We start from the raw sequence: 26,651 nt of genomic DNA on the forward strand, positions 1-26,651 counted from the left end.
GGTGCAGAACACAGGGGGATCTTCTGCCCACTAACAAGATGCATAGGAAGCAGAATGGAATAGAGCAGGCAGTGCCCTCAATCACTTGAGAAACAACAGGAAAATAAGGAGCAATAGCAGTGAAGAATAAACATATGAAGCCTGTGGTGAAAACAGAGCACAATAAAAGGGTGCTTTCTGCAACATGCACACATGGAAGGAAATGGATTAGACACACTGGAAACACCTCCTTGTCCCTCAAACAGAAGGAAAGACCAAGAAACAACAGGGAAGAGAACAATATTAATTAGGCCTCCTCTCTGCCCTCCATAAAATGTGCTCCTTATTTGACTGCTAGGAACCAATTAGTTGACACACACCTACAGCTAGTTCAACAACCAGCACTGTGCTATTTCCAAAAAGCATCAGTATGATTTGCACTAACTTAAAAGAAATACCACTCACCTTACTACAGGATAGTAACAAAACTGGACTCTTAGTACAGCTATTTTCATACAAGTTATTTTCTGTTGTTGTCTCATGGCCACTATAATATAATCCAGGTTGGAAGTCTTCCTCATCTGCTAAGAACAGGGAATAATCTAGTCCTGCTGCTGTACTCCAAACACCATTACCACACACCTGAAATTCATGAGGAAGGAAAGACATTAGAAATCATCACCTGAAGCTGGAAGGAGAGCACTTAACTCTTCTAGCCACACATGCATGTAATACACATGCCAAGAAAAAGTATTGCAATAACTGGTAATTTTTCAACTGCAGTGTTTCATAACAAATACATTTCTCACATGTATACTGAAAAATTATCTTTCTTTTCAGTCTTCTTTCTAATGGCTGTTTTGCCTTTAAATTATAATTCAGTTTTATTTTTAAATGAGCATCAGGTGAGCTTGATTAAAGTTGGGACACTATTCTCCCCTCTACATTTAACTAGGAAATTTATACATTTGTGACCATTAACATGCTGTACATTAATTTGCATAAGGCCTAAGCAGGAAAACTCTGCAACTGGTTTTCCCCTAAGACAAGCACCAGAAAACACAGGCAAGGGTCTGGTCTAACCTAAAATCATTATGTGGCTATTCACTCAATGCAAAGAAAAGTTCCAAACAAACAGAAAACCCACTGCCAAAATAGGTCTGGAAACACAGAAATGAACAACAAATATGGTCATGGTCAAGCAAAGCTAAAAATGCTAGAGGAATTTTTAGAATAAAAACAGTGTTCCAAGGTATTTAAAAGTTTCGGCACTGCAACATCGATATCAGAGAAACCAAACGTAAGGTAGAAGTGAAATCTGCTAAGAAGCTACGACCAGTCATATTTCTCAATTTTAGAACTTCAATGTGGTCAAAAAACAGTGGAAATCTGTGTAAAGGATTTCTTGGGAAGATTTTCATAAGGTCATCTAAGGATCATATTCAGAGTATAAGCCAAAGAAATCAAGGGCTCTATTAGTATATAGCACATACCTATATAAACAAGATCAGTTTTTAGAAATTATTTTGCACTCACTTGTATAAGAAGCAACCCTAAACTGAAAGAAGAAAAATACAGGAAACAAAGTACCTTTGCAAGACGAGGGACTGTTGTTGGGGAGTTCAAGTGACCAAGCTGGCCAGAGATATTACTGCCCCATGAGTACACCTGTAGGAAACATAGCTAAACATGAGAATGTAAGCTTACATACATGGACACATACTGAATTGTAGTAGTACCACACAGCAAGTGTGCAAACACACACAAGTCAAGGGTATAAGATTCATGTACCAAGAAACACTTCCCCAATTTCTATTGTCTTCCTAGATTCTCAAATTGTCTTCTCATGTTCAGGAATGGAATGCACCAAATCAAGTCATTGCAAAATTTAAACATAACGCTATAGTGCATGCAGCACTTCGGCAGAAATAGAATTAAAATTCCACACTGCTTCCAAGTTGCCTCTCACAAACAGAAATTGAAGTCTAGAAGCAAAAGAAACAAAATTCCAAAAAACACCAAGCATGACAATTATAGACAAGTAATAAATGATAACAGTCACTTTTACCTGGGATTTGGCAGTGAGTGCTAAGGAATGATGGCCACCAGCAGAGAGGTGAATCACTTCCTTACCATCTAGGCTTTTCACACATAGTGGCTGAAGCCTGTCAATCCCCAGAACCCGGAGGGGGGCGGGGGGGAAGAAGAGAAGAAAAATGACCAGAGGTATAGAGGTATTCTTAAGACAAAAATAAATTCCAAGTTTTATTTTTTCCCCAAAACAAATTAGAGAAAAACAAACATACATGGAGTCTTTTGGCACTAAACCAGCTTAGTCAAAAAAAGGTCGTGAAGGGTGAAAATCCACGATAAAACTCACCCCAATTTGGACAAAGTCAAAATATCACCAAAACTCCTAGTGATTACAAGGGGAAAAGTCATAACTGATTGATGGTCAGTAACAATACAGTGTAATACACATTACTTGGAGGAACTTAGGTCACAACACAAAAGAACAAGAACACAATGCAAGGCACTTGACCGATGACCTACTAAAAAACATCTGTTAAAGAAATCTCACCTTGGCAGAACATCGCCATGTCCTAGCTGTCCTTCCTTCCCCTTTCCCCAGCTCCACACCTCCGTTCTTAGAGAGGGTAAAAGAGCATCAGCCTCACCACTGTAGGTTGGAGTCAAAGCTACAGTCCTCATTTTTGCCCGCCCTACCTTCCGTAAGAGCCTAGGAGAAACTGAAAGCAGGCCAAGACATAGAAAAATTGCTCATCATTTTATGTAAATACATCACTCAGACTGTGTGTTACACAGTAACAGTACCATTTGAGGTAATTGATCAAGACTTCTTAAAGAGGTCTTAAGATTGAGAGCAAAGGTTGACATGTAATAAGATAGGTTACTGATACACAGAAGTAACATGTGCTAAAAGTAGGCAGATTCCAACTAATTTTTACCAGCTATTAAAGGATAAATAGGTATGAGAACTATACAGTTATACTGAAGCAAATTAACAACACTAAAATCTATGAGGGAAGAAGGTCATCAACTTTGAAGTTTGGCAGTGGCAACTAGAATATTTCTAGGTTCCTGGCTCAAAACCAGCTCAGTGCAGTAGGGATTACAGGCCACACAGATTTTTATCTGCTACGCAAGCTATGAAAGATTGCTTGCTGTCAATTTGCAGTAAGATGCCCAGGCTACTACAATGTGCCCGCTTTGCCTTACTTTAGCAATGAAGAACATTCCTAAACCCACTATACTTTTGGTTTTCTTACCATGCAGTATCTGCTAGTCTTCACTCCCCTCACCACCTTCAAGTCCTAAGATAGAGTTTATAATTCCTAAACACCTTTGGTAGCTGATTAGATTTACGTTCAGTAAATGTTTTCTTTCCAGTTATAAACCTCCATGTTATCGTAACTTTTCCAGTCTCTTGGTTTTCCCAATGTGTGTTTTTTTTACCTTGTGACAACAAGCCAGGCAGGGAAAGTCTCCGACTCCCTCCTTCAGATTCCTCCTCTCTAATATCTACTAAACTGGAACTCTTCTTCCCCTGCATGGATTCCAGTCTGACCTGCTCTTCTCGAGTGTCTTTCAGAGCTTCAGGCCCTGGGGAACCACCACCAGATCCCAGTTCACTTGAAGGTGTGCCATAAAAGTTCATTACTTTCTTCAAAGACAATGCTCCAGCTTCATATGTAGCAGCTACTCTCACACCAACAGCTGACGCACAAGAGGCCACCAGGCTGTTCAAGGCAGACGTGCTGGTACCTGGAGGGCCAGGGATACAAGCACTGAGTTGTTCTTCTTGAGAAGGCTAAAACCAAAGAAAAATTGAAGACTATCATACCAGACAGGACATAACAGTAGGATGATGAAATACACATTCACTATTCAAACTGTGTGCTGTGCTGAACAAGACATTATGAAGAAGCTTTTTATACTTAGGTGTACATCTATTCCTCAGAATCACATTTTTTAAGGTAGGACCAAGCACCATCTGTACATGGACTGGGCTTTGTCTGTTGCACTTGTCTTGTAGTTCATCTGTAAGAGACTGCGGGTCTGTTTGGTATTTTTAATACCAAAAAAAAAAAAAAAAAGGATCTTTGCAAACAAATATAAGAAGGGATTTAATTTTAGGCTTATTACCAACTTTGCCACCAATTAAAATACATCAGTGAGCATGTTGTATTTATAGAGATATGTTCACCCTTTGATATGTTAAAAGGAAAACAGTGATTCATGGATTCATTTTGTAAGGTCTATCTTAAGACCATTCTGGGTTGTGTGTCCACTTACGCTACTGTTGTATCCATATAAAGCTTAGTTAATAACCATCAAGTCACACTAGGGACAAACTTACTGAAGGCAATTACTAGTACCACCACATGATTACCTATAATAGCAATCAATTTACCCACCAAATAAGAAATAATGCACAGGATTGTTTTAACATTCAAATTATCTGGCTAACATAAAGACAGCAAAGTTCCATTTTCCCACCTAATGCATGGTGGAAAATAACATTACTATAAATATTATAGCTTATTTTATCCTGCCAGAAGAAAAACAATCTGACTCCTTTTTTTTGTGAAAAACTAGGCTAAAGGATTTAGATTGGTCCTATTTACTGATACTTCATTGCTATTTATAAAAGGCATGCCTAGCAATACAGAAAAGCAAACTCAATTTGTGTAGGAAAGCAGAGAAACAAAGGATTTTACTAATGCTGAAACATTACATTAGAGTCCTCATCTCTGCTCTTCACAGGTATGCTCAATTGTGTTAAGATTCAGTGAATCAATTCCAGGCTTGTTTATTCCTGGAACTGTGTGAGAGAAACAGTACTCTGGAAATATTCCAGAGACAAGGAGTTGAGAAAGGGAGTGTGAAACTACATGTTTCAGTCATTTCTTAAGAGCAGGAGTCCTCACGTGAGCCTGAGAGGCTCACAACTGTTAAATGCATTTGTATTAGCAAAAAGCAAAAGGAAGGACAACTGCATTCACACAATGTTTATTTCTCTGAAATAAGTTTCCCTCAGAATAGGAAAACATAACTTGCTGAATCACCACATTACTGGACAGTTTGTTTTGGTTTTAATACTACTTTTTTTTTTTTTTGCAGAGGTGATAACAAAAAATCAACTATTTATTAGGCACTGTGATTTTATCTCCCAGAACCATTGTGAAAAGTTTCTTACTGTAGCTATTAAAAAACAAATTTAAGAAATTGATATCTATACAACACTTGAAATGACAAAAGGAATTTTCAGAATTCTGCTATGAATTTCACATATTGGGCCACAGAGTGGCCATTTTTCTTATAGACATTACCTTCACCATAAACCATGCAGCAGGACAGTACTTACGTGGAGAATGCTAGAATTCACTGCAAGATTTTGGACTAGTTTTCTAATAGCTTTTGGGTTGTATCTTTCCCCCCTGCTCCCAAATAAATATTTTTTTTTCAAAATAGTGGAAACTAATATACTGGCAGGAAGCTGGGAACAGCTCTTGAACCTTCATATCAAGCCTTTTCTGATGCTTATTAAGAAGTTATTACTTTACTGTTCTGCTATAGCATCAAAACAGTGTTGTTGAACCATTTTCCACATCACACAAAACAGAGTAGTACTTATGCATTTCCCATCCCTGTTTATAAGTTTATGCCACTCCTACATGATTAATATTAGAAGCCTTTGGGTCAATGTTTTAACATTACCTTTACAATCTTCACTTCAATCTAGAATTTTTAACTGATTGAGAAATTAGACAGATTTGTGAGGGGTTCGTTCCACATATAGAAAATAAAGTTTCACCTTAAAGGTAAATCAGACAAGTATCAGCTCACTGCCCCACACAAATGGGAAACTCATGCATCATAAAACAGCTAGAGAACGGGAAACTGGCTTATGTGGTTCTGGTACTGTGGACCACAAAGAGGAGAGACTATAGCACCATCAAGGCTGCTCACGTTAAACAATTGCAATTGAACAAGAACGGAGGACAGAAACTCTCCCACTTAAAAGTTGAAAACCATCACACAGAATAAACTTTGAAACTACAGGACCACCACAGCTACATTAAAGTAAAAGAGTAACCTTGTCACATATAAAAGAGGAGTTGTAGCAAAGTAAGAGCTAGTGATTAGGTACCAACCTGCTCAGGATCTGTGCAGATGTTTTTCTCCAGGCTCTCATTTAATGAGTGACCTGATAAACCCATTAAGTACTCTTTCACTTCTTTTTTTTCTGGGAACAGAATATTTCCAGGGCTAGAAATTCCACTGTCTTCCTGTCCATTGTTGCTGGAAAGCATACTTGCTCCATCAGATTCTAAAGCAACAAGCATATGCTCTTCCACAAGTGGTTTCTGACAGTCTTCACTTTGGCTACTGGTTACATTTTTTCCTTCTAGGCTCTCCAATGAGGGACAGAAGACGTGGTTTTCTGGTTGGTTACCAGACAGTGCTACACCCAGTGGGCAACAGTGACTATCTGAAATGATTACATGATCTTCCTTGTCCATCATGGTAATAAGGAGTTGACTGCAATGATTGCACCTCTCTGGGATAGCCTTCATTTCCTGCACAGGGGGACATTGTACCAGAGCCAGGCTGTGGTAGGCTCCACAAGCAATCTGGAGCACAACACGTCCTGCCAGGTGCTCTACCTTCTGTGGCTTTGTCACTGGGAAAGTTGTTGTTATGAGACCGAGCTGGCAGCCACTCCCCCAAGCCCATATCTCTCTGCTTAGTGATAACGCCAGCGTGTGTTCCTCTCCACATGCTAGCTGCAAAATCCTTACTGATAATAGAGGACTGTTTTCAGAATCAGAAATATTGATGGGTTGTGGCTCTGGCACACATGGCTGATTAGCAACTGCACACTGGCCAGCAGAATTGTTCCCCCACATGTACACCACACCACTTTCTGTCACAGCTCCATTATGGAAGCTGCCAGCTGCCACTGTAATAATATGATGCCCAAGCAAAGTATTTTCTAAGATAGGATTATTAGCACATGACTCCTCTGGTCCTGATCTCCAGGGCAGTTTTCCAAAACTGTAGACCTCTCCACCTGGGAGAAAAAAACAACATCCTAACATTAATCTAATGAAGTTAAACCAATACAAAATTTGAAGAGAGATTCAGATAAACAGTTGTCAATTTTTAGCTTACTTCAGGCTCAGCAAAACTATGGCTATTGATATATGAAGACTGCTGGTTGCTCTGTGCTATTGCTGCTGTTAAATCCTATACCTCTTGTTAACATTACTCTGTGCATTCACATACTGTTGAACTAAGTAATGCTTTTATGCTAAAATTTCCACTATATCCAATTTAAGTGTATTTATCGGTCCTTTCTATTTTAAGAACATACAACATATTAAGGACATACAACCATGCTTGAAGAGCATGACAAAGTACAGAGCTCATCTTTCCATAGAGAGATCTAGCATCACCAGACTGTACTGTTTGCCACCCTACATTAAAATAGGATTGCCCTATCAGGTGGAAAGTGGGAGTAAATGTATCTTGCCATGGATTTGATGTTGTATTGCAGCCTCTCCAAAATTTCATTACCTTTACCTGAAAACATTGCAGCAATGCCACGTCAAGTTACTTTGCTAATTCTAAAGAAAAGCAGAAATCTATTTTTGAAATGAACAGCTGTTTTCACAGTGATAGAAAAATGGCAAATCATATACACAAACAACATGCTTCGTGGGACAAGAACACACATGCAAAAAGTCCTTTTACTTATGAAAGAAACATGTTCTAAAAAAACCCACTGGAGCTCCATAACAACTCCAATAGAGGAGAGGTGCTTATAGCAGGCTCATCAACAACCTGGAATCTTTCCTTCAGAAACATGAGAGAAAAATCAAAGCAGCAACTTCCAGATTAGTCAACTGTATGCCCATTGATCAGTACAGGTAAGGACCAAGCTATGCAAACACTTCAAGGGACCAGCTTTTAGGAATACTTTGATTCACAGTGCCAAACTGCTCACAAATGCATCTATCAGCTACACATTTTTCGAGAAGCACACAAAAACTAAAGCTCTTACACATCAAAAGAATCTCTTGCTGTATTGTCTTTTTTGAATTAATGGCATCACAAGAAATGCCATTTGAGTTAGCATAGTTCTGATTACATTACTATCTTTAAACAGGAAATCCAGAGCCATTGTTAAAAGAAAAAAAAAAAAAGAGTATTAAAAGACACTATGCATCTAATTTCTATTCCAACACAGTTTTAAGTAACTTGTAACTAAGAAGGACATACTGGCAAATTTAAAAATCTGTTTAAAAGTTGTGTATGAGACACAGATAGAATGAAAAAAATCTAAACGAAGAAAACTTGACAACAACTAAAGTTTGTTATTACCTCAAATCTTCACAATTAAGATGTCTATTACCTTCTGTTAAAAGTAATCCATGACGTGTTCCAAGGGCTGCCTGTAATACAGTCTTCCCACTGAGGCCTGGAAGCCTTTCTGGAGTTACAGAGCAGGAACCAGCCTTCCAAAAATACACCAGGCCTCTCTCTTTGGCTCCTTCTGCCTCTTCTGAGCTACAAAAGGATTGGAAGAAATACGGAATCAGCTTGAAGTTTTCTGTGGTTCAGTGATGCATAGTTTGCTTTTCACATATGTAGGAAAGGCTTAGTAGTTCAGGCATTAGTTTTAATTTCAGGAAGTCAACATGTTACATTTACAATTTGGTAATCTTAATTTAAATGTTATTTAAATGAAAAATAGGTATCTTCTATTTGAAATCATTAGCTTTCTTTTACATTTATACTTTACTAGCTAAAAGCAGCTGATCTTGTCAGTACACTTAAAGAGACACTTAATCACAACTGATATAGCCTTTATATTATATACTGTATTTGCTGCTCACAGCAAGGAGATGAAATTAATACACAATTCTGCCATTGTATGCTGAGAGAGATCATTGCATCAGTTCTACCCACATGTAAGCAACTCTGTTTCCATCTGAACAGTGAGACTTTTAACATTAACTCTTCCTGTGTTAGAAAGCAGAAGGAACTTTTCTGGTTTATTAGGTTTTATTCATGTTTTGTATTATTCAGCTTTTGGAAATCAAAACGCAGGAAAGACAGCCTTATAACCATGTTTTTATCAGTTACACAGAACATCAAATATGCTGGAAAAACACATAAATGTCTCAAATAACATTTGCTTTAAAAGTAAGTAATTAAGCAAAGGATATATTGTGTGCAGATTTTACTGTGAACGGATTGCTCCCATTCACAATGTTGTCAAAACATTACACCTATAAGAGCTCATCCTTTTTATACTTTCATTTCTACCTCTAGAGAAAAAAAATATTTTGGTTGGGTTTTTTTTCTCCTCTTAATTCTTAACGAGTTTCTCAGATTCAAATGAGCCAGTCATTCAAATCAATTGAACCAAGAAAAAAAAAAGATCCTGAAACACAAGGGAAGTATCTTTAACACTTCAACACACTCTGGTTTGAATGCTCAGTCAGCAACTTCTCCCATTCAGCAGAAAAATTCCTCAGAACTTTGACAATAAGCACAGTTTTAACAATTTTGGAATCACTTAAACACAAAAAGTAATTTTAAACATCAATATAGACTGAGAGCATTTCAAGTTTAATTAAGAGTTTTCTTTAAATTCATTTAAAGCTTTATATATAATAGATTATTATCTACCCTGCAGGATAAAGTAGGTTTAGCTCCTTATTTGCCAACAATCAATTTACATGCCACATAAATCAGTTCTTGCAGATTTGCATGAACTTGTGAAGTTAAGTATTTAAGGTAGCGAGAAGAGCTTTGATGAAATGGCAATCTTTATCTAGAAGAAAGGGCACAAAACTGCAGATGTATTCCAACACTGAAGCAAATCCAGAAAAAGCTAGTCTGATAGGCCGCATTGTGGACAACTTACGCAAGTAACACATTCAAAAGCTCTGAGGTCCTATTCATGCAGACCACTGATTTTTTTAAACTAAAAATTTTGCTAGCTGTGGTGCATAGGATGAACAATACCTTTGCACAATCTGCCTCTGAAACATTCAAGATGGGAATAACTAGGACATGGAATTATGTGTCTCAGGTCCCGTGCACACCCCTAATCTCTTATATACTGAGCGTTCCAGTCATAACTGAAACTAAAGCTAAGTTACTCCTCCTCTTCCCTTTAGTGTTAGTTACATAAAGAGTACACTGACACTTAATAATTTTACAGGATGATCACGAGCTGGCATATTTCAGGGAGCCTCTGTGACTTCACCTAGCTGTTCATTCTCACCTTCTTTCCTGTGAGTCCATCTGTCAGTGGCAGCACTCCATCACCACCAAATCACTCCTCTTTCAAAAGGAGCAATATAATTTCCACAAACTGTAAAATACAAAAACCAGCTATTTCATTACAAATAATGTTAAGTCTAAAAACACCCCCAAAGCCAATACACAAGAAGCACAAAGCTTTAGATCCGATGTTAAATCAATAAGCACTTCCACAACACTAGGATGGTTGAAGTATTTAGTTCACTCACACTGAGCTGGCAGACAAAAGCTAAACAGCCAGACTTGTCCTACCTACTCATCTCACAATAGGTCTATTGTAAGGACATACTGAACAAAACCTAGTTCAAAGGCAGAAATTAACATCAATCTCTTGCTATAATTCTCAGTACACCACTTAAGAAACACCAAAGCAGTATAATCCATTTGCAGTGTAACATAAGATAGGATTCTATGCTCACGCTAAAGTTATACAATAAACAGATTTGAGCAGAAAATGGTTAAGAGTTGAATTTGTAACTGTATTCCTGAACCAAAGCACATATTACCATTAAAAGGTACAGGTCTATTAAAGCCTGTGCAGAAATGCAGAAAGCCAACTAAGAGTTCAAAACATTTCTTCATGCGAACTGGTAGCAGTGTATCTATGAAGATATGGTAAGACCACAGAAGCCAAGGACAAAAAAAGGGGCTGCTCTATTTACGCTTTTATCTGTTTGGGTTTTGAATTTTGCAAATTCACCTTCACACCTTTCCGTCTTCATGAAGATACCTCTGTATTACTTTTCTTGTAATAAAACAAAGCTACAGTTATTCTTTATTTCTTATAATCTGTTTGGCTTTTTAATATTGAGAGAATTGTAATTTTTCTTGATCTACTGCCTTACTAGATGAAGTACTGAAAATTTTAGTTACATTAATGAATGTGTGTAGTCATATTTATTCAAATAAATTTATGTGTGAAACATTTTTTAGACCCTTACTCTTTATTATAGTTGCTGTCTGATATACCCAGTAATAAAACCAGAAAATAAATTATTTAATATAATGGTCTTTTAAGACAATAGATCTCCAAGATCCAGAATGAGTAGTGTGAAGGTCTCACATACAGAAAATAGAAATAATATATGGCCAGTCTTGATTACAAGAGACAATATATGTAAACCCATAAATTGCATACAGAAATTTCAATTCACACTTGGAAACAGTAATCATCAAGTTGATAAATAATTGAAATAACTAACACAAATCCCAACACTTTCACTAGACTGCTCTGAATATTGAAGTAACAAGCAGACCTTTACAGACAGAAGCAGCAACACATCATACCAAACATTTTCAGTTTTCCAAATACGGGACACTAAAAATAGTGATTTGGGCTTCAAGGCTGGCAAAGAACGTATCACAAAAAGATAAAGAGCCACAAAAATATGAAATCACATTGATATGATACAATAGTATTGCAATAAGTCATATGCACCTTGTTCTAAAAAAAGAAGCAGAGCATGCTTTCTAGGAACAAATACACACTAAGCCACACTTGTCACCAGATAGTGCTTTAAAGACACTTCCTCAACTGAAAAAGAAAAAAATCAACACCGACAACCATCAAAGTTAACTTTTAAAATATTAAAACAGGAAGATCTCACAAATATAAGGAAACTGTCATGCAACACTTCAATAACAGAGGTGTTGATGCAACATCAAAGGAAAACAGAAGCATTATTTTTGGAATGTCTAACTTTGTGACGCGTTCTAGCTCAGAGTAAGTACATTTGCTTCCCACCCCCCCCACTTAGCCTACTCAAAACCACCCTACAATTCATTTTCTTGAAAATGCTGGCACTTCTCTGTGAGGAACTATAGCTTCGCATATAACTATCCAATGGATCAGTGAATCAGATTAAGAGATGGGAGCTTTAATAGTCATCAAAGTATCAACAATTGTATCATTTACATTGTACGTACTTATTCAAGATCAGGGAAGTGAGGCCTAAAATTCTTGGCTTCTATAATTTAGGGATTTATGGGGTTTTTTTTAAGGGCTCAAAGATTTTCTTTCCTTTTCATCAGCTTCAACTGCACAAAAATTTACTGTAGTTCTCACGAAAACTTCAGATTATAACAAAACAAAGTTAAAGCCAGGCATCTGATTAATTGTTTTGCAAGATTTCCCTTCAAGGCTCAACCGAAAAAATTATTTGTGTAACTATTAAGTTAGAAACCTGCAATACTGGTGGACTAGAAATTAAGAGAGCAATATGATGGTGGTGATACATTTTGTTTTCTTTACAAAAATCACACTTAAAGTTGCATTGCTAACCATTTCCACATATTAGGGAAAAAGATAATCAAACTGTTTTCTTTCCATAAATGAGACATCTTTAAGACATTTTAAAATAATTTTCAAGTTCAGTGCAAGTTTTCATTCACTCCTAGGACAGCATAATATTATTCTCATGTCACAGCTAATACAAAATGCAAGTCATTTGGTCACAGCTACAAACTAAGTACTTATAAATAGAAAGTTTCTTCGTCCCAATAGGTATATACAATTTTCCTTGCTGAATTCCACCTAATTTCACATTTATATAATATTACATTGTACCATTACATATACATTATTTCTTTTCCACTGAGATTACCTGAATTGTTATTAGGTTTAATGTTCATAGAAGTGAACAGCCAGGCACAATACATCATTCTCACGGTATGGAAGATCAGTATGATACCAGCACCTCACTGCTCTGCCCATACATTTACTTTCTACACTTTTGCTTCACCACTGCAAGAGGAAAAAAAGCAAAGTGCCAAATAGCACCAAATTATGAAATTGATTTGTGTTACAGACAGATTGTCACTAGCATGACACCGATGTCATACTTTCCACTTAGAGTAGAATGCTAATTCAAATTCTCCAAAAATCAAACACTACCACACCATAACAACTGCTATAGCAGGGAATGATGTGGAGTAAACATTATTCTCATTACTATAGGACTGCGTCCTTCACTGGACATTGACCACTCAGTAATAAGTATCACAGGTATAAAGTAACCTTATGTTCAAAGCTGAACAGGAACAACTGGTATGCCCCTGGCTTTCAGAAATACCTGAGCTCCCATCAGCCTCTGTGCTTATTTACCTGCCACAGCTAATAAATACAAATACTTCTACAACTTACAGACATGTTTACAAACACATTTTTAATAATTTGTTGCACCATATTTAGCAATATCTTAACACTACTAAGACCACAAGTTTGTTAGACAAAATTATCTACTCAGGTTCTGAAGGAGGTTACCTCCAAGCTTCCTAATTCAAAACAGAGTTGTCAACATTAGTCTCCTCTACATATATATCATCATTTATTATTGCTAACTGCAGTTCGCATTACCAGTTCAAGAAGCCCTTGTGTTTTGGTCAGCACTGACTAGGTAGAACCACTGTTTTTAACATTGTGTGACAAAGACCTGCTCAGAGCAAAACAAAACAGCTTGCTACTAAAAGACAGCAGCAATCCCTTCAAATGAGGGCTCAAAGCTTTTAATGTCAGTTCCAGTGAATGAGTGATGGTAGCAAACAAGATATAGCAGAAAAGGAGTCAGTGAAAAAAACCACAACAAAGAAAAAGCCTAGTATCAGCTAAATGAACACATCTGAAAACTATCTGCTAGAGCACGTAATTAATAATTTTAAATTTACCAAACTCATAAGAGACACAAAAATTTCTGAATAACCCTTTCTCCCTTTTCTTTTGAAATTACATCTTCTTAATTTAGCACATGTTCAGGTGCTTCCCCCTCTGAAAAAAGGTAACTCCACAGAAACTGAAATATTACAAGTATAGCTAGTTTTTATAAGTCACTGCACTACAACAGCAGTGGCAAAGGCTTGACAGCAGAGATCAACTACCAATCATTTACAACTACTCTAGTTGCTCCCCAGCATCTCAACAAAATATTTTTGTGCTGGAAGAGGAGGTCTATAAGAGCGACAGCATGCTACGTCATCTGTAAACGATATTGCTAGGACTGATACTGATAGGACTATCACTCAATAGACTCTGAAAGTTGAAACAGCATTAACTCCTGAGCAACCAAATCATATAACAAGAAAGGACTTTGAAACGGAAGTGGAAGGATATAGAGGACATACTATTTAAAGTTTAGGTGGTGTCTTCCCATGAAAAGGGAGGAGTCCTTTAGGAACCTACAGAAATAAATCTCAACATCTGTGCTCTACCAGCCTCTCAGAGAGTGAGAAGAGTTGGATAGCCGGCATCTTCAGTCAGAGCCGTTCCTTAGCCCCTGCCCCTCAAGCCCAGCCCCTGAATGAGAAGGGGCCTGTTCCCTGATCACCAGTGCAGCACAACAGGACACCACCTCCTGTCCTAAAGCTCAGGTGCGAGAGGCGCAGGGAGCGCGACGGGCCGGCCCAGGGCGCTTCGACCAACCAGGTTCCCGCCACACCGCTGCGCTCCCCGTCTCCCTTGAGGGGAGGGCAGCCATTTCCCCCACTGTTCCTCAGACACCCCCCCCCCCAAACTTTCCCCACCTGTTGCCCTGCAGCCAGGGCTGCACCTGCTCTGCCAGAGCGGCTCCCTGGGGAGAAGGTTGGGGGGAATGCAATGCCCCGAGCAGGAGCCGAGCGGCGGGGGAGCCAGCTGTGAGAGGCCGTTGGCGGGGTGAGGGAGCGCGCGGGTGACTAACGGCTGCGTGGAGCCGTTGAGGGGCGGCGAGGGGAACGTTCTCACACAGACGCGCGCGCGCCCACCCGCACAGGTCGGCGCCCCACGTGACTCAGGCTCCACTCCTCCCCACGGCCGGGCACGCGCTGCCCCCGCACCTCCCTCCTCCTCCTCCTCCTCCTTCTCCTCGCCGCCACCGCCGCCCTCACCCTGACGCCGACAGCCGCCTCCCCTGGCGCCGCGCTCGCTCTGACCGCCGGCCTCGCCACCGGCTCCCGGGGCGCAGATCAGCTGATTCACGCGGGGGCACGGGGCGGGGCCTCCGCCGTGCAGAGGGTGGAGCGCAGTGTGGAGCCGCGCGCGCGCAGGGGCGTTGGGTAAAAAGGCCGCAGCCGGGCGGGGGGGGAGGGGGCGGCTCCGGTGCCTGCGCCGACGGGTCCCTCCTCGGGACAAAACAGGCCGACATCCGCCGGAGGGGAGCGGCCCGGCCCGGTCTCGTCTCCTCCAGGCTCCGGCGGTGACCGAAAGCACGTTCGGCCGGCGTCGCTGCTTTCCGCACGTTTAGACCGGCGAAGAGGAGAGCGGTGAAGCAGGTTGTGCAAGGCCACCGTTACGGTGCTGGCACCAAGAGTGCGGGAAAGACACCTGAAGAGATATTTTAAAATATTAGAGGCACAAATAAAGAGCGAAGCTTCCACCTATGCTGGAAACCTGATCAGTGACTAACAATAATACCCGGCTGTCCTTTCCTGCTCCATAAACCCTCTGAGTTGAGCTACTGGTTCAAATGGGAGCAGGCCTGCACCGCGGTTTCCTGAAACGCTGATCTAGAGCCTTCCTACAGGACAAGGCTTCTCTAAATAGTTACTTGTATGTACGTGTACATCTACACCTGTATGTACAAATTGCACGTGTGTGTTTTTATATGTGCATCCATTTTACAAAGTATGTTCAAAATACACATAGATACACCTATATGTATATATGTACTATATATATGTGGTTCTGCTTGAACAAATTTTGTAAAATGTATTTTCTGTTATCTCAGCAACGAGTAGACTATTTATTACATTGCCTGAAGCTTTCCTTTAAAATGGTTCCAAAGATAGGTATAACCTCTCCTTTATAAATTCTTAAATTTTTAAGGGTAAGTATTAAACATTTCTGTGACAGCATTTCCTCTGTTAACTGAAATGAGTACTCTTTTTTTTCAACACACAGAACCACCAGCTATTACTAACTAGCAAAAGTTGCATGATTTTTCTTTGTAAAAGAGTAATTCCCCTCTAATCCTTGACACAGAATGTACCGAAGATAATAATCTTCATATGAATTAAAATGTATAATTTTGTCTACTTCTTGTGCATTTATCTTTCAATTCCTTTGAAATGCAAGTATGATTTATGCTTTGATGTATTTTTAAAGTCCATTTGTATAAATGTGGTCATAACAATAAAAAGTACTTTCTAGAATAAGAAACTTTGTACAGATGCGCAAACAATGCTTGCATAACCAGTTTATTACTGAGTATGTTGCATCTAGACAACCTTTCTCATGCCTGGACAGCACATCCAAATTACTGCTGTATTCTGATGGCTCAAAAAATACATGGAAAATAAATAGAAGACTGAAGTCCATGATAATAGATATTTAGCAAATTTTGGCTAACTGGGGACTGCAAAAGAAAATCACATGACAGAATCAAACCTTCCAGGTATGTTAGCTCCTTCTGGCCATGCAAGGGCTGGGTAGTTTGGTTGCAATGAGACACAGAAATTGCTCCCACCTTCCCAGTACATTTTTGCTCAAAAAATCCTTTTGCTCAAGGAAAGAGCGTTTTTCTTAGAAACTGGCACAGAGAAGTAAAGGGAAGATTTCACGTCATGCATTCAAATGAAAACTAAAGGACCTCAGGGATCAGCATAAAAATTCCACAGTACGCTTGCTCCCTCACCCCTTGCCAGCATTTTTCTCAGCCCTTTCACCTTTACCGTGTGGGTTGGCTGTTAGTCCTTGGAAGCTGCACAGCGAGTCCCGCTCATGGAGTCTGAAAGACGGGGACTTTTATCTGTCCACATCCAGCGTAAGTGCATGGTGCGTTGCCTACTCAGTACATAATTGATGAAATCTCTTTTGGGCTGGATTCATCAGTTTGGCTATTTTGACCTGTGGACAAGAGTATTGTCTATCAATCAGCTACAATTCATTGCATCCCTTAGGCAAGTGATCCAACAGGGACAGACAGCTCCCTATGCTGATATCACCAGCACATCATGGCTAAGAACGTAAATACGAAAGCAAGGACAGTCAACGTACAGCTGCTGCAGCTAGCACAACTCAGCCACACTGCTCAGATAGCTCAACTTAAAGCCTAATGGCCTATACAATAGTAACTGCTATAGACACGGAGGGAAGTCAAAGTCTGTTCCTATATGAAACCTCTCACTTCATTACCTAACATATTACACTTAGAGTTGCTTAACTGAGAGAACTTTGTATGAGCAGAAAATCTGGATTCATTGCTTAATTCTCCATCTTTAGTTATGAAAAAATCTTGGCTGTTTTTAGAGGGCATGTGCCAAATGAGCTGAAATCAATGGAGCTGCTCCAGGGGTGAATTTGGATCACTCTGTGTTGGACTTTCAAAGAAAACCAGCAGAAATCACAAGACTGCTTGAGACAGAGACCTCATGCGAGTCATATGAACTGTTGTTACAGATGGAAGGATGAGGAGGAGCAAAGGAGAAAAAAGGAGATACATTTCAAATGCATCAGGACAACAAGATGGGAGACGTGTTGTGTGTAAGTGCTGTCAGACCAGGATGCTGCAGCTGCTGTTCAGAGAGAAGGGGCTCCCAACATATCCAAGGCCATCAGCACACAGAAGCAGCGTCTACAGCAGAGGTATTTAATATCACACCGTGATACTTGTGCATTGAGATAGGTTAAGCCTGGGTTCTTCCACTTGTTGTGGGAGTGCAAAACATTCACATTTGCTTCTAACCAGACAGCATCAAACTTTGCAGCTTCAGGCTTGTGAAGCTACTGAAAGAGAACTCCATGCCTTAGATGACAATAAATGCCTTTGATGTGATGAACGGGGAGAAGATTGTACTCCAGTGAGCTCTATGCCAATGAGGGACTGTAAAACAGGGAGGGAGCCAACAAGGTACAGTTCTGGAGGCAGCAGCACGCCATAGATTACAAATCCTGTTATATTTCAGTCAAACGATAATGCAGGCACCCGTCCAATGTAGCTACTCAGGAGGAGTTTGCAGGCTGCCTGCCATTCATTACCACTATTTTTATAGTTTTATAGTTTATGACACTGTTATGCTGTATGGGCCAAATTAACAGGCTGTGTAAATTATACAGTGGTATAACATGGGGGGGGTGGGTGGGTGGGGAGAGGTAGCAGGGGGTTAAGGAGGAGAAGACGACATAAATTTAAACTTCTTGAAATTTCACTCCTGCATTTTTAGTCCCTGCTCTAACAGATTGCTAGCTAGAGGTGAATAAATCAAGGGTAAGAGAGAATAACATGCATTTAGAATGATGCTGGAAGAAGTGTCCTGTGCAGTTAAGGTAGTTTTATCTTTGTGTGTTTTTAAAGTGTGTGCTACCATTTACCATGACAGGAACATACAGACAGTTGCTCCTTACATACGGAGCTGAGAAACTGTACTGGAGATCTATGACTGGTGGGGAGGTAGATGAAAATGACATCAAGGGCTCAAAGCCAGTGCAGTCAAGGACAAAGGAGAAGAATCGCATCAGTAAAACTGTGCTTTGCCAGTGATATAGTTTGCTTTCTTTTCCTGTGCCAGCTATCGGATGTAAACAGAGCACCCCTTCCTCTATGCTCACTGCAGCCCCCGTGGCTCCACACCCTCCAGAGTCGGAGGTGCAGGATGCAGAGGCCTTGGAGTCACCCTGATTCCTTCCAGGAGCAGAATGTTGTGGAGCGGTTCAAATGGGTGAGTGTGCAGCATCATAGAGCCAGACAGGAGATATTTCATCCTATGATTATTCCAGCCATGAATCAGTATTTAATTACTGAATGACATGCTAGTATCTTCTTCTTCTACCCAGCAATCTAAAACATACCAATTTCTTCACGAAGCAGAGACAAGGCATCCTGTTTGGAGCTGCCACATCCTATGTACATCTTGAGAAGCTGTGTGAAGGATCCTGTGCAACTGTGTTCAAGGGGATCAGCAGGTGAGCAAGGACCACCGGTGCCATTATTGCCTTCCCAGCGCCTGCTGAAAACACCCATTATGGGAATCCATAAGAATGAGCTTGAAGCTGGGAAATTCAGAGTACTTGCAGGAAGAAAAGGCAAATCAAAAGTCCAGCTTTGCCTTTAACCAGGATATTTGCAAAACCCCATCCCAACTTTTCAGGGAACTCCACTACCGCCATGGAGGCTCCACAAAGACACTTTGCTCCACAGCAGCGTGCCAGGAGATTGACTGGCTGCACCAGGGAGGGAGTGAGGGTTTTCCTTGGAATGAGGGATCCCTGCATGATGGAAAAATTGGGGGTGAGGCCATGCTGCCATCACACAGGGGCAGGAAAGCTGTGAGAGGGCAGGGTGGGAACGCTGCCCAAAGCCATGCTCTAGCAATACCCGGTGAGCAGAACAGTGCTACTCTATCTAGCCAGGCAGGCTGGCTCCCATTTCACTGCTAATGAAGACAAGATGGAGGTGGTTTGTAATTCCTTTCTGAGCTTGGCCTGAGTGGGGGAGTGAGCCCTAGAAATTTTGCTTGGGTAAAAGTGCAGAGCACCCCAGGAGGCTGTTAATGTTGTTGTCATGCCAAGCACTGAGGTGCTTTGTGTGATCTTCCACTCTGACCTGACAGGATCAATGGCCAGTTAGTGGTGTTGAAAGTGATCAGGCTGGAGGCAGAGGAGGGAGTGCCCTTTACAGCCATTCGGGAAGGTAAGACATAAAGAGCTTCTTCAAACATCAGTGAAGAGCGAGGGACATCATTCTTGAAGAGCATTTGTTTTAACCTGAAAAAGCTCCATGTGATGTCTTTCTAAGTCCTTTCTTGCTGTCCTTCTCCCAAAACTCTTGGTTTCCTTATCCCCTGATGAAGGAGGTCTCTGTGCTGGGTTGGGTAAGCATGTGATGGACAGAGGGGGAACCTGCTGGCTCGTGAAAGATGCAGCCGAGCTTCTGATAAGCAAAGCACGGGCTGCAGCCAGAGCACGTCCTTTCTAGCAGTGTAGGGCCCTCTTACACCTCCTGCCTGCTACTTGCTCCGTAGCTGCTGTCTCACTCCCATTTCTATACACTAGCACTGAACAGCAGTTTTTGCCGCTGTTGCATTGGGCAGCTGTGGACTGGAAATGCCCTTTGCACCAGGGCGTCTGCTTGCTGTTACCACAAACAGTGCCACTTCCCTGTGTGATGGCAGCTGATACCTGGAGCATTACAGATCCCAGCCTGAGGAGAAACGCTTTCAATAAAACTGGTGTTTAATAATATCTGTCATTGCAACCTGGTGAGAAATTCTATCAGTTGACTTTGTGTAGTACTGGACAAAATGTCTGCAGCTTTCTCAATTTCTTTGAGAAAGAAATGCTTTTGTTTAAGTGCTTGATTTTGGCTGAATGTATTTACATGTCCCTACAGACCAAGCTCACGAACTGCCTCGTTGATTAAGGCTTCTATTTTTGTCTGCTCTACAATCCCAAGAGGATCATAATCTGGTTTCTTCCTTACACAGAAATATGCAACCTTTGTGCCAGTCTGTTGTCTGGTATTAGTGAGAGCTATCAATGTACCCGTATTTTGTTTTCTACTTCTTACTGCAGTTCAAGACTAGGACTGATTTTGTCACTGTGGAGATGGAGTGTCAGGGACCAGATGTGCTGGCTTTCACAGAGCAGCCCTAGCACAGAAGGACTCTCATACCAGTCAACTTAGAATAACGAGACAGATCAGTGGACCCGCTCCAGGTTTATAACAGTGTAATTAAGATAAGAAAGTTTACAAAGTCCTTAGTCCAATTCTGGGTGAAAACAGAGAGATACCCAAATATGCTTATTTTACAGAATGGCTTGTGTTACACTTTCCTATACACATTTGCTGTCGTGCTTTTGCTCTGCGTTTACACTTGTAGCCCACCAGTAAAATAAGCCTTAAAAGCTTTATCTACACAGAACTAATGATGCTCTAAAGATCAGCACCCCTTTAACATGCTCTACTGGACAGGCTGAGATCCTTAACTTCATTTATTATGGGAGAAAACAAGTGTGATCCTGTGAAGGGTCTACTTTAAATAGATCTTTTGTGTACTGATAAGCTTTGCAGCATCTGACACCTCAAATTTAGAATGTAAGTCAGTAGCGCAAACAAAGCACAAGATTTATTAATGCGGTGCATTCTCTGCCACCCTGGAGGAATGGCACTCCCCTGACAAAGAGCCACTTCACTCCAGGAAGCCCCCCAGAGACAAAATGTGTTTAAAGCTCAGTTCTGGCTGTAGCACCTGACACCCCAGCAAGGGGTTGTAGAAGCAACCAAGTGAGGAGCAGTTCCCAGAGGCCTGATTCAGGCACAGGACCTGAATTCTCTATATTACTGTGGACCCTCTTTACGGCTCCTCTGGAGCAACAGCTTTGATCGTACGGGATTCTTGAGGTATCACAGAGCCCGGTTAGCAGCCCTTTTCTGTAGCAGATGGGATCTAGCCAGAGTGTCTTTGCTGGGTTCATAGGCAACTAGGTGCAATGTTGAGCGTGTCTAAGGTTCATACTGCCGTGCACTGGAAACATACTGGTAGTAGCTAAATGGACTAGCATCAGTACTAGAGGCAGTTTAGCTGCAGCAGCAGCAAGCTCTGTGCCAGAACTATTTACAATCTGTGCTGTTTCCAATAGTTATGCTGAATCAGGCATCCCTTACTGCTCAGCAGTCTCAGTATTGACATATGCTTAGGCCACAGCTGTGTAATACAGTATATCTGGCTGTAGGGCTTTTAGAACCAGGTAAAATTGTTACAGTCAGAAAAGGCAAAGTGCTAATCCAGTATAAATTTGCTTTGCCAGTATGAAACTCTTCAAATATCTTTTGCAGATTGTTTGAAAAACAAAAAGCAGCTTTTATCCAGGACCAAAACTCATTTGGCCTCCCGTGGACAGTCCAAGCTCGGTATTGTGTGCTTCAGCTAATTCAGCAGAAATTAGATTGTGTGCCCATGCCTTATCTGGATGAGATTTGTAGCACTGCATGGTCTGACAGTAAACTAATTTGGTTTTAATCAGCAGGGAAGGGTGAGTCTGGAGCAGCTCTGAGGCTATTCTGCTATGTCAGAAGCTGAACTAAAATTTGAAATCAGGGACCCCTGTTTTTGTTGAGCTTTGGGGCCTCTGTCTGTGCACTGTTGTGGTATAACAGCTGGGTCAGATTCTCCAGCAGTGCCAGGGATCTACAGGCAGACTGATCCCAGCTCCACCACTTCCCTGCATCCCACCTCTGTACAAAGCTATGGCAACTACTGTCTCAAACCTAAGGCAGCAAAAGATGAAGCTCTTCCCTCATAAAGACTATCTTTGAGACTTTCTGCTGAGAAACAGCCTTCTTGAGTGTGTTGGCCGTAACCTGCTCTATCATGACAAACCTAATGCAAGGCTGAAAGGCTCAGATGGCTGTAGCTTTTTTCTTAGGTTCTGTATGGAGGCAGAGACTCTTCCATGTGCTGCCTCCTCCATCACCACACCCCAAACATGCTGAGGCTTGGCGAAGGCATGTCAGCATGTAAGGACTAAGGTCACACAGTTGCAATGATGTTTTTAGATGGTTAGGCAAAAAAAAACATGCCAAAGGTGTATAAATACAAACAAGTTACTGTTCACTCAGTAAATTCATCTCTTCTCTTTGAGTTTTAAACTGGAGAAAGTAACCAGTATGCTTTCTCCAAGCTAAAAGCACAGAGCTAAATTCAGAATTCAGCTTAGCATCTACAGTGATTTCTTTTGGCAGATTTTTACACGCTGGTATTGTGAAGCTGGAAGCTGATAGAAACTCAGCTTTCCCCAGAAGTCCCCTAAGGGCCCTGCTGAGGGCACGTGCCAGGAGGTGGATGGCAGAAGGATGAGAAACTCGGTGACAGGCCGGGGGCTGCTGCATTCTGGCTCTGGGAGCTCCCAGCCCCTACCTCTCGGCATTTGCCTTGAAGAAATTATTTCTTCTCAGCTGAGAAGCTGACAGCTGTGAACTGTGAACTGCTATTTCTGACAGAGGCAAGATCCCACCACTGAGAGATGGACGCGTTCCTGCCAAGCCCGGAGCACTGATGCTTGCTTGTCTAAGGAGCTGTTCCGTCCTCCTCCAGACTCAGTAGCTGCTGCTTCTTACAGAACTGCCAAGTTTGGACTATTTTCCCCCAGTTTTTAATTTTCACTGCCTTGTTGTGTGCACTGTCTCCTTCCACTTGCAGCAGCAGCAGTGGTTAAGTTGATCTTCCTTTTGTGTTTCCCCAGCTTCTCTTCTCAAGCGTTTGAAACATGCCAACATTGTACTGCTTCATGACATTATCCAGACCAAGGAGACACTAACATTTGTCTTTGAGTACATGGTGAGTTGATCTTTTTCTAGCTTCCTGTGGAGCTAGTACTGGGAAGTACTAAGAAGTGGCTGCATAATGAATTTACTGCATTATGAGACATCTACAAAGAGACGAGTTGTAATCCTTTAGTGCAATGATTGATTTTCCTTCTTGATCTCCTGCTTTCCAGTCACACAGCCTTACTCTTTTCTTTCTGTATATGCGACAGCTGTATGCAAAAATGATTCCACATCTTGTCTCCACTAGGGTGGCAGACACTATTTACTTCAATTTCTGCCTTGACAACACAATAAAAGTTCTGTTCTTGGGCCACAGCAAGGATAGGAAATAATGACACGAGCTCACATCCCAGTTGGGGTCAGATTTAGCAGTGACCTCAGTGGCTCACCATGACCAAGCTGCGGGTTGCTCTCATGGAGAGGGCAGGAGGCCAATAAAAAAGTTCTCAGCATGAGTCTTGCTACTTCTGTTGCTTTTACTGATAGCTATCAACCAAATTTTACGGAAAATACAGGGGCTATGTCTTCTTACTGCAGCTTTATGATTAATTCTGGCACAAGTATGAATTCTGTTAACTATCAGCTTCAGGTCATAAACTGCTAGGGTGAGATAACAGGTCAGCCAGGTCCCTGATTTGACCCAACACTTAAGCACATCCTTCTGTGCAGCTTCAGATCAGATGTTCGCCACAGTGAAAGACACACCTTTGTAGTGGTTGCATATTTTTTCTGTTTACAGAAGAGGCATTGTTGATAGAAGCATTTTACACTAGTAGCTTTGCCTCAAGTTCTCCTCTTTTATTTAGCACACAGATCTAGCACAGTACATGGGCCAGCATCCTGGAGGACTTCATTCGTGCAATGTTATGGTGAGTTCCTTAGAAGACTAGTATCCCTTAAAGCATCAGGAAGTGCTATTTTCCATTATGTATGGTCACTGTAAATTGCTTACTAACATTTATTTGTTCCATGTATGACAAACAGTTTGGAGAAAGGCTGCCTTTGATAAAGATGTAACAACCTCCCTCTCAGTCTCCAAAGCCTTTTTTCAGTTAGTCCCTCTTCCCATTTTCTGAGCCTAAAACAAGACATTCAGCTTTTGTGAACAATGGCATCTTGTGGCAAGCAAATCCGTCTCTACAGATTGTATCCTCTTATCATTAGAAAACATTCTTCATCTCTCTAATTAAAAACTCTCAAATCTCACTGTCTCCTCATCTGGAACTATCTTCATATTTACAGTCACTTAAATCCCTTTCGTTTCTACTGCAGCTTTTTAGGATTGGTTGACTGGACCTGAGCACAGCTGAAGATGTACCCTTACTTCACAGATTGATGTTGTAATAGTCTCCTACTCTCCTTTGTACACATCTTCACATTTAATTAACTTTCAGGATTGTCGCTGCACACTGATTTAAGGTTTCAGTGCAGATGTCCTCAGTGAATGCCTGGGTCCTTTTCCTGAGCAGCTTCAGTTAATTTATCTTACAGCTGTCAACAATAACTTTGTATCTTATCAAACTGCCTATTCATCTGACTCTCTCAGATCTCTCTGAAGTTCCTCACTGTCACTTCTTATCACAGCTAATCTAAATACTTCTGTCATCTTCAAATGTTCCCACCTTGTTCGCATCTTTTTCCAGATAGTTGTTAAGCAACACCAATTCTAATGAAGTTTCTTGAGGCCCCAGATTTTAAACATCCTTAAAGCTCAGATATGTCCAAGATGCAGCATTGTAGTTTTGGCACAGATCTCAAGGGCTCTGCTACCAGGTGGGCTTGTAAAGCCCATGGAGTACATGGCTGTAACATGTACTCACTGGCATTTCTGTGAGTAAACATAAGCCAGCTGCTCTGCTTTCCTGTCCGAAATCCTCATGGTCAGCAGGAACTGAACTGCAAAATGATTTATTGATCCTTTAGGAGGGTCATTTAGTTTGCTTTGGTTTTGCTGGCAAATGTTTGTTTTTTCTCTGAGTGATTCCTATCAAATATGATGCAAGTATGCAGAATATTACAAGGACGCTTTTCTTCTACAAAAATGACCTATGGGTGTCACTGTTTTTCCTCCTCTTCAGATTAAGTTTCTGGTGAAAAATGTCTTTTCTCTGGTGAAGTCTAATTTTGCTGTGTTTGGTTTCTGTCCACTCTACAATTTCATACCTTGTTTTAGCCCAACTTATTTTACCCCAGGGTTATTTATACTGCGATGGTGGTGGGAGTTAGGTATTTCTTGCTTGCTCTCTTGCTGGCTTTTCTGCTTTCTTCTTTGCTTGCTTCATTCATCATATCTTATTTGCTATATATGGTCAAATCAGGTCCTTGTGTTTTCTCCCAGCTTGAAGATAACAGTTCACATTGTCAAGTCAGTCAGTTCACTGGTCCGGTTTATACTGGGAAGAGGTGGTGTGTACAGCAGCTGCAGAACTCCCTCTGCTGGTGTCAGCTGGCTCAAATGGGCAAAACTTCCAGCTCCTTAAACCTTCATTTCTTGAACGCTGAAATCAGAATATCTGCTGTTCTGAAAGCCAGGTCCGTGTTTTGGAAAGTTGCACTTGCTCCTGCAATCAATAGTCCAATTCTAAAGAAAAGTTAAATTTCAAAAATGTGCACTTAAGGACTACACTGTAACTGCCCTCATGGCCAAATATTCCACCCCGAAAACCTCAGAAAACTGCAGGGCAGTCATACTCCACTGCTGTTTTCTCTTCCTCAGCCAGCTCTGTTCATTTACTGATTTCTTACTTGCTTTGTCTCTCCTTTATTCCAGGAGTTCTCCTTAAGTTCAAAGTTAATGTATCACTGCAAAGTCACACAAAATCATTTCAGTTTTTTGCTGGCTTTTTCTAGCTCTTCATGTTCCAGCTTCTGCGCGGCCTGGCTTACATCCACCAACAACACATTCTTCACCGTGATCTGAAACCCCAGAACTTGCTCATCAGTTGCCTTGGTGAGCTCAAATTAGCCGACTTTGGTGAGTCACAGTTTGGATACTGCTAATATATCTGTTCAGACCAAAGCTTTAGCATATAGATCTATATCCACAGCCAATTAAGGCATAAAAGCAAAACCTCT

At 41.0% G+C, this 26,651-nt stretch overlaps 2 protein-coding genes across 11 annotated transcripts in view; one reads left to right on the top strand and one right to left on the bottom strand.

Moving 5' to 3' along the window:
* The window catches only part of ALS2 (alsin Rho guanine nucleotide exchange factor ALS2), a 59,087-nt gene that overhangs the window by 26,560 nt on the left and 5,876 nt on the right, over positions 1 to 26,651 (bottom strand). For 2 of the 6 annotated variants that reach the window (XR_012836045.1, XM_075756347.1), the window contains exons 1-9: positions 15,202 to 15,349; positions 10,307 to 10,396; positions 8,423 to 8,577; positions 6,159 to 7,078; positions 3,457 to 3,811; positions 2,561 to 2,729; positions 2,048 to 2,144; positions 1,570 to 1,647; positions 445 to 621 (exon numbers count right to left, since the gene is read on the bottom strand). Coding sequence is in view for 5 of the 6 variants with exons in the window: in XM_075756347.1 (XP_075612462.1) it covers positions 445 to 621; positions 1,570 to 1,647; positions 2,048 to 2,144; positions 2,561 to 2,729; positions 3,457 to 3,811; positions 6,159 to 7,078; positions 8,423 to 8,577; positions 10,307 to 10,326 (1,971 nt within the window). In the remaining variant the exon portion in view is untranslated. Of the gene's footprint in view, positions 1 to 444; positions 622 to 1,569; positions 1,648 to 2,047; positions 2,145 to 2,560; positions 2,730 to 3,456; positions 3,812 to 6,158; positions 7,079 to 8,422; positions 8,578 to 10,306; positions 10,397 to 11,285; positions 11,308 to 12,947; positions 12,971 to 14,859; positions 15,057 to 15,201; positions 15,350 to 26,651 lie in introns of those variants that run through there. The other 4 variants (XM_075756349.1, XM_075756351.1, XM_075756350.1 and 1 more) reach the window with 4 other exon arrangements.
* Positions 17,586 to 26,651, top strand: part of CDK15 (cyclin dependent kinase 15) — a 37,927-nt gene continuing 28,861 nt past the window's right edge. The window contains exons 1-7 of one of the 5 annotated variants that reach the window (XM_075756354.1): positions 17,586 to 17,896; positions 18,865 to 18,969; positions 19,116 to 19,213; positions 19,861 to 19,940; positions 23,492 to 23,586; positions 24,383 to 24,445; positions 26,427 to 26,550. In XM_075756354.1, coding sequence (XP_075612469.1) covers positions 17,759 to 17,896; positions 18,865 to 18,969; positions 19,116 to 19,213; positions 19,861 to 19,940; positions 23,492 to 23,586; positions 24,383 to 24,445; positions 26,427 to 26,550 — 703 coding nt within the window. In that variant the 5' untranslated portion in view covers positions 17,586 to 17,758. Of the gene's footprint in view, positions 17,897 to 18,819; positions 18,970 to 19,115; positions 19,214 to 19,860; positions 19,941 to 23,491; positions 23,587 to 24,382; positions 24,446 to 26,426; positions 26,551 to 26,651 lie in introns of all 5 variants that reach the window. The other 4 variants (XM_075756356.1, XM_010311478.2, XM_075756352.1 and 1 more) reach the window with 4 other exon arrangements.

Source organism: Balearica regulorum, chromosome 6, assembly GCF_011004875.1.
Source record: "Balearica regulorum gibbericeps isolate bBalReg1 chromosome 6, bBalReg1.pri, whole genome shotgun sequence".
Classification (NCBI taxonomy): domain Eukaryota; kingdom Metazoa; phylum Chordata; class Aves; order Gruiformes; family Gruidae; genus Balearica; species Balearica regulorum.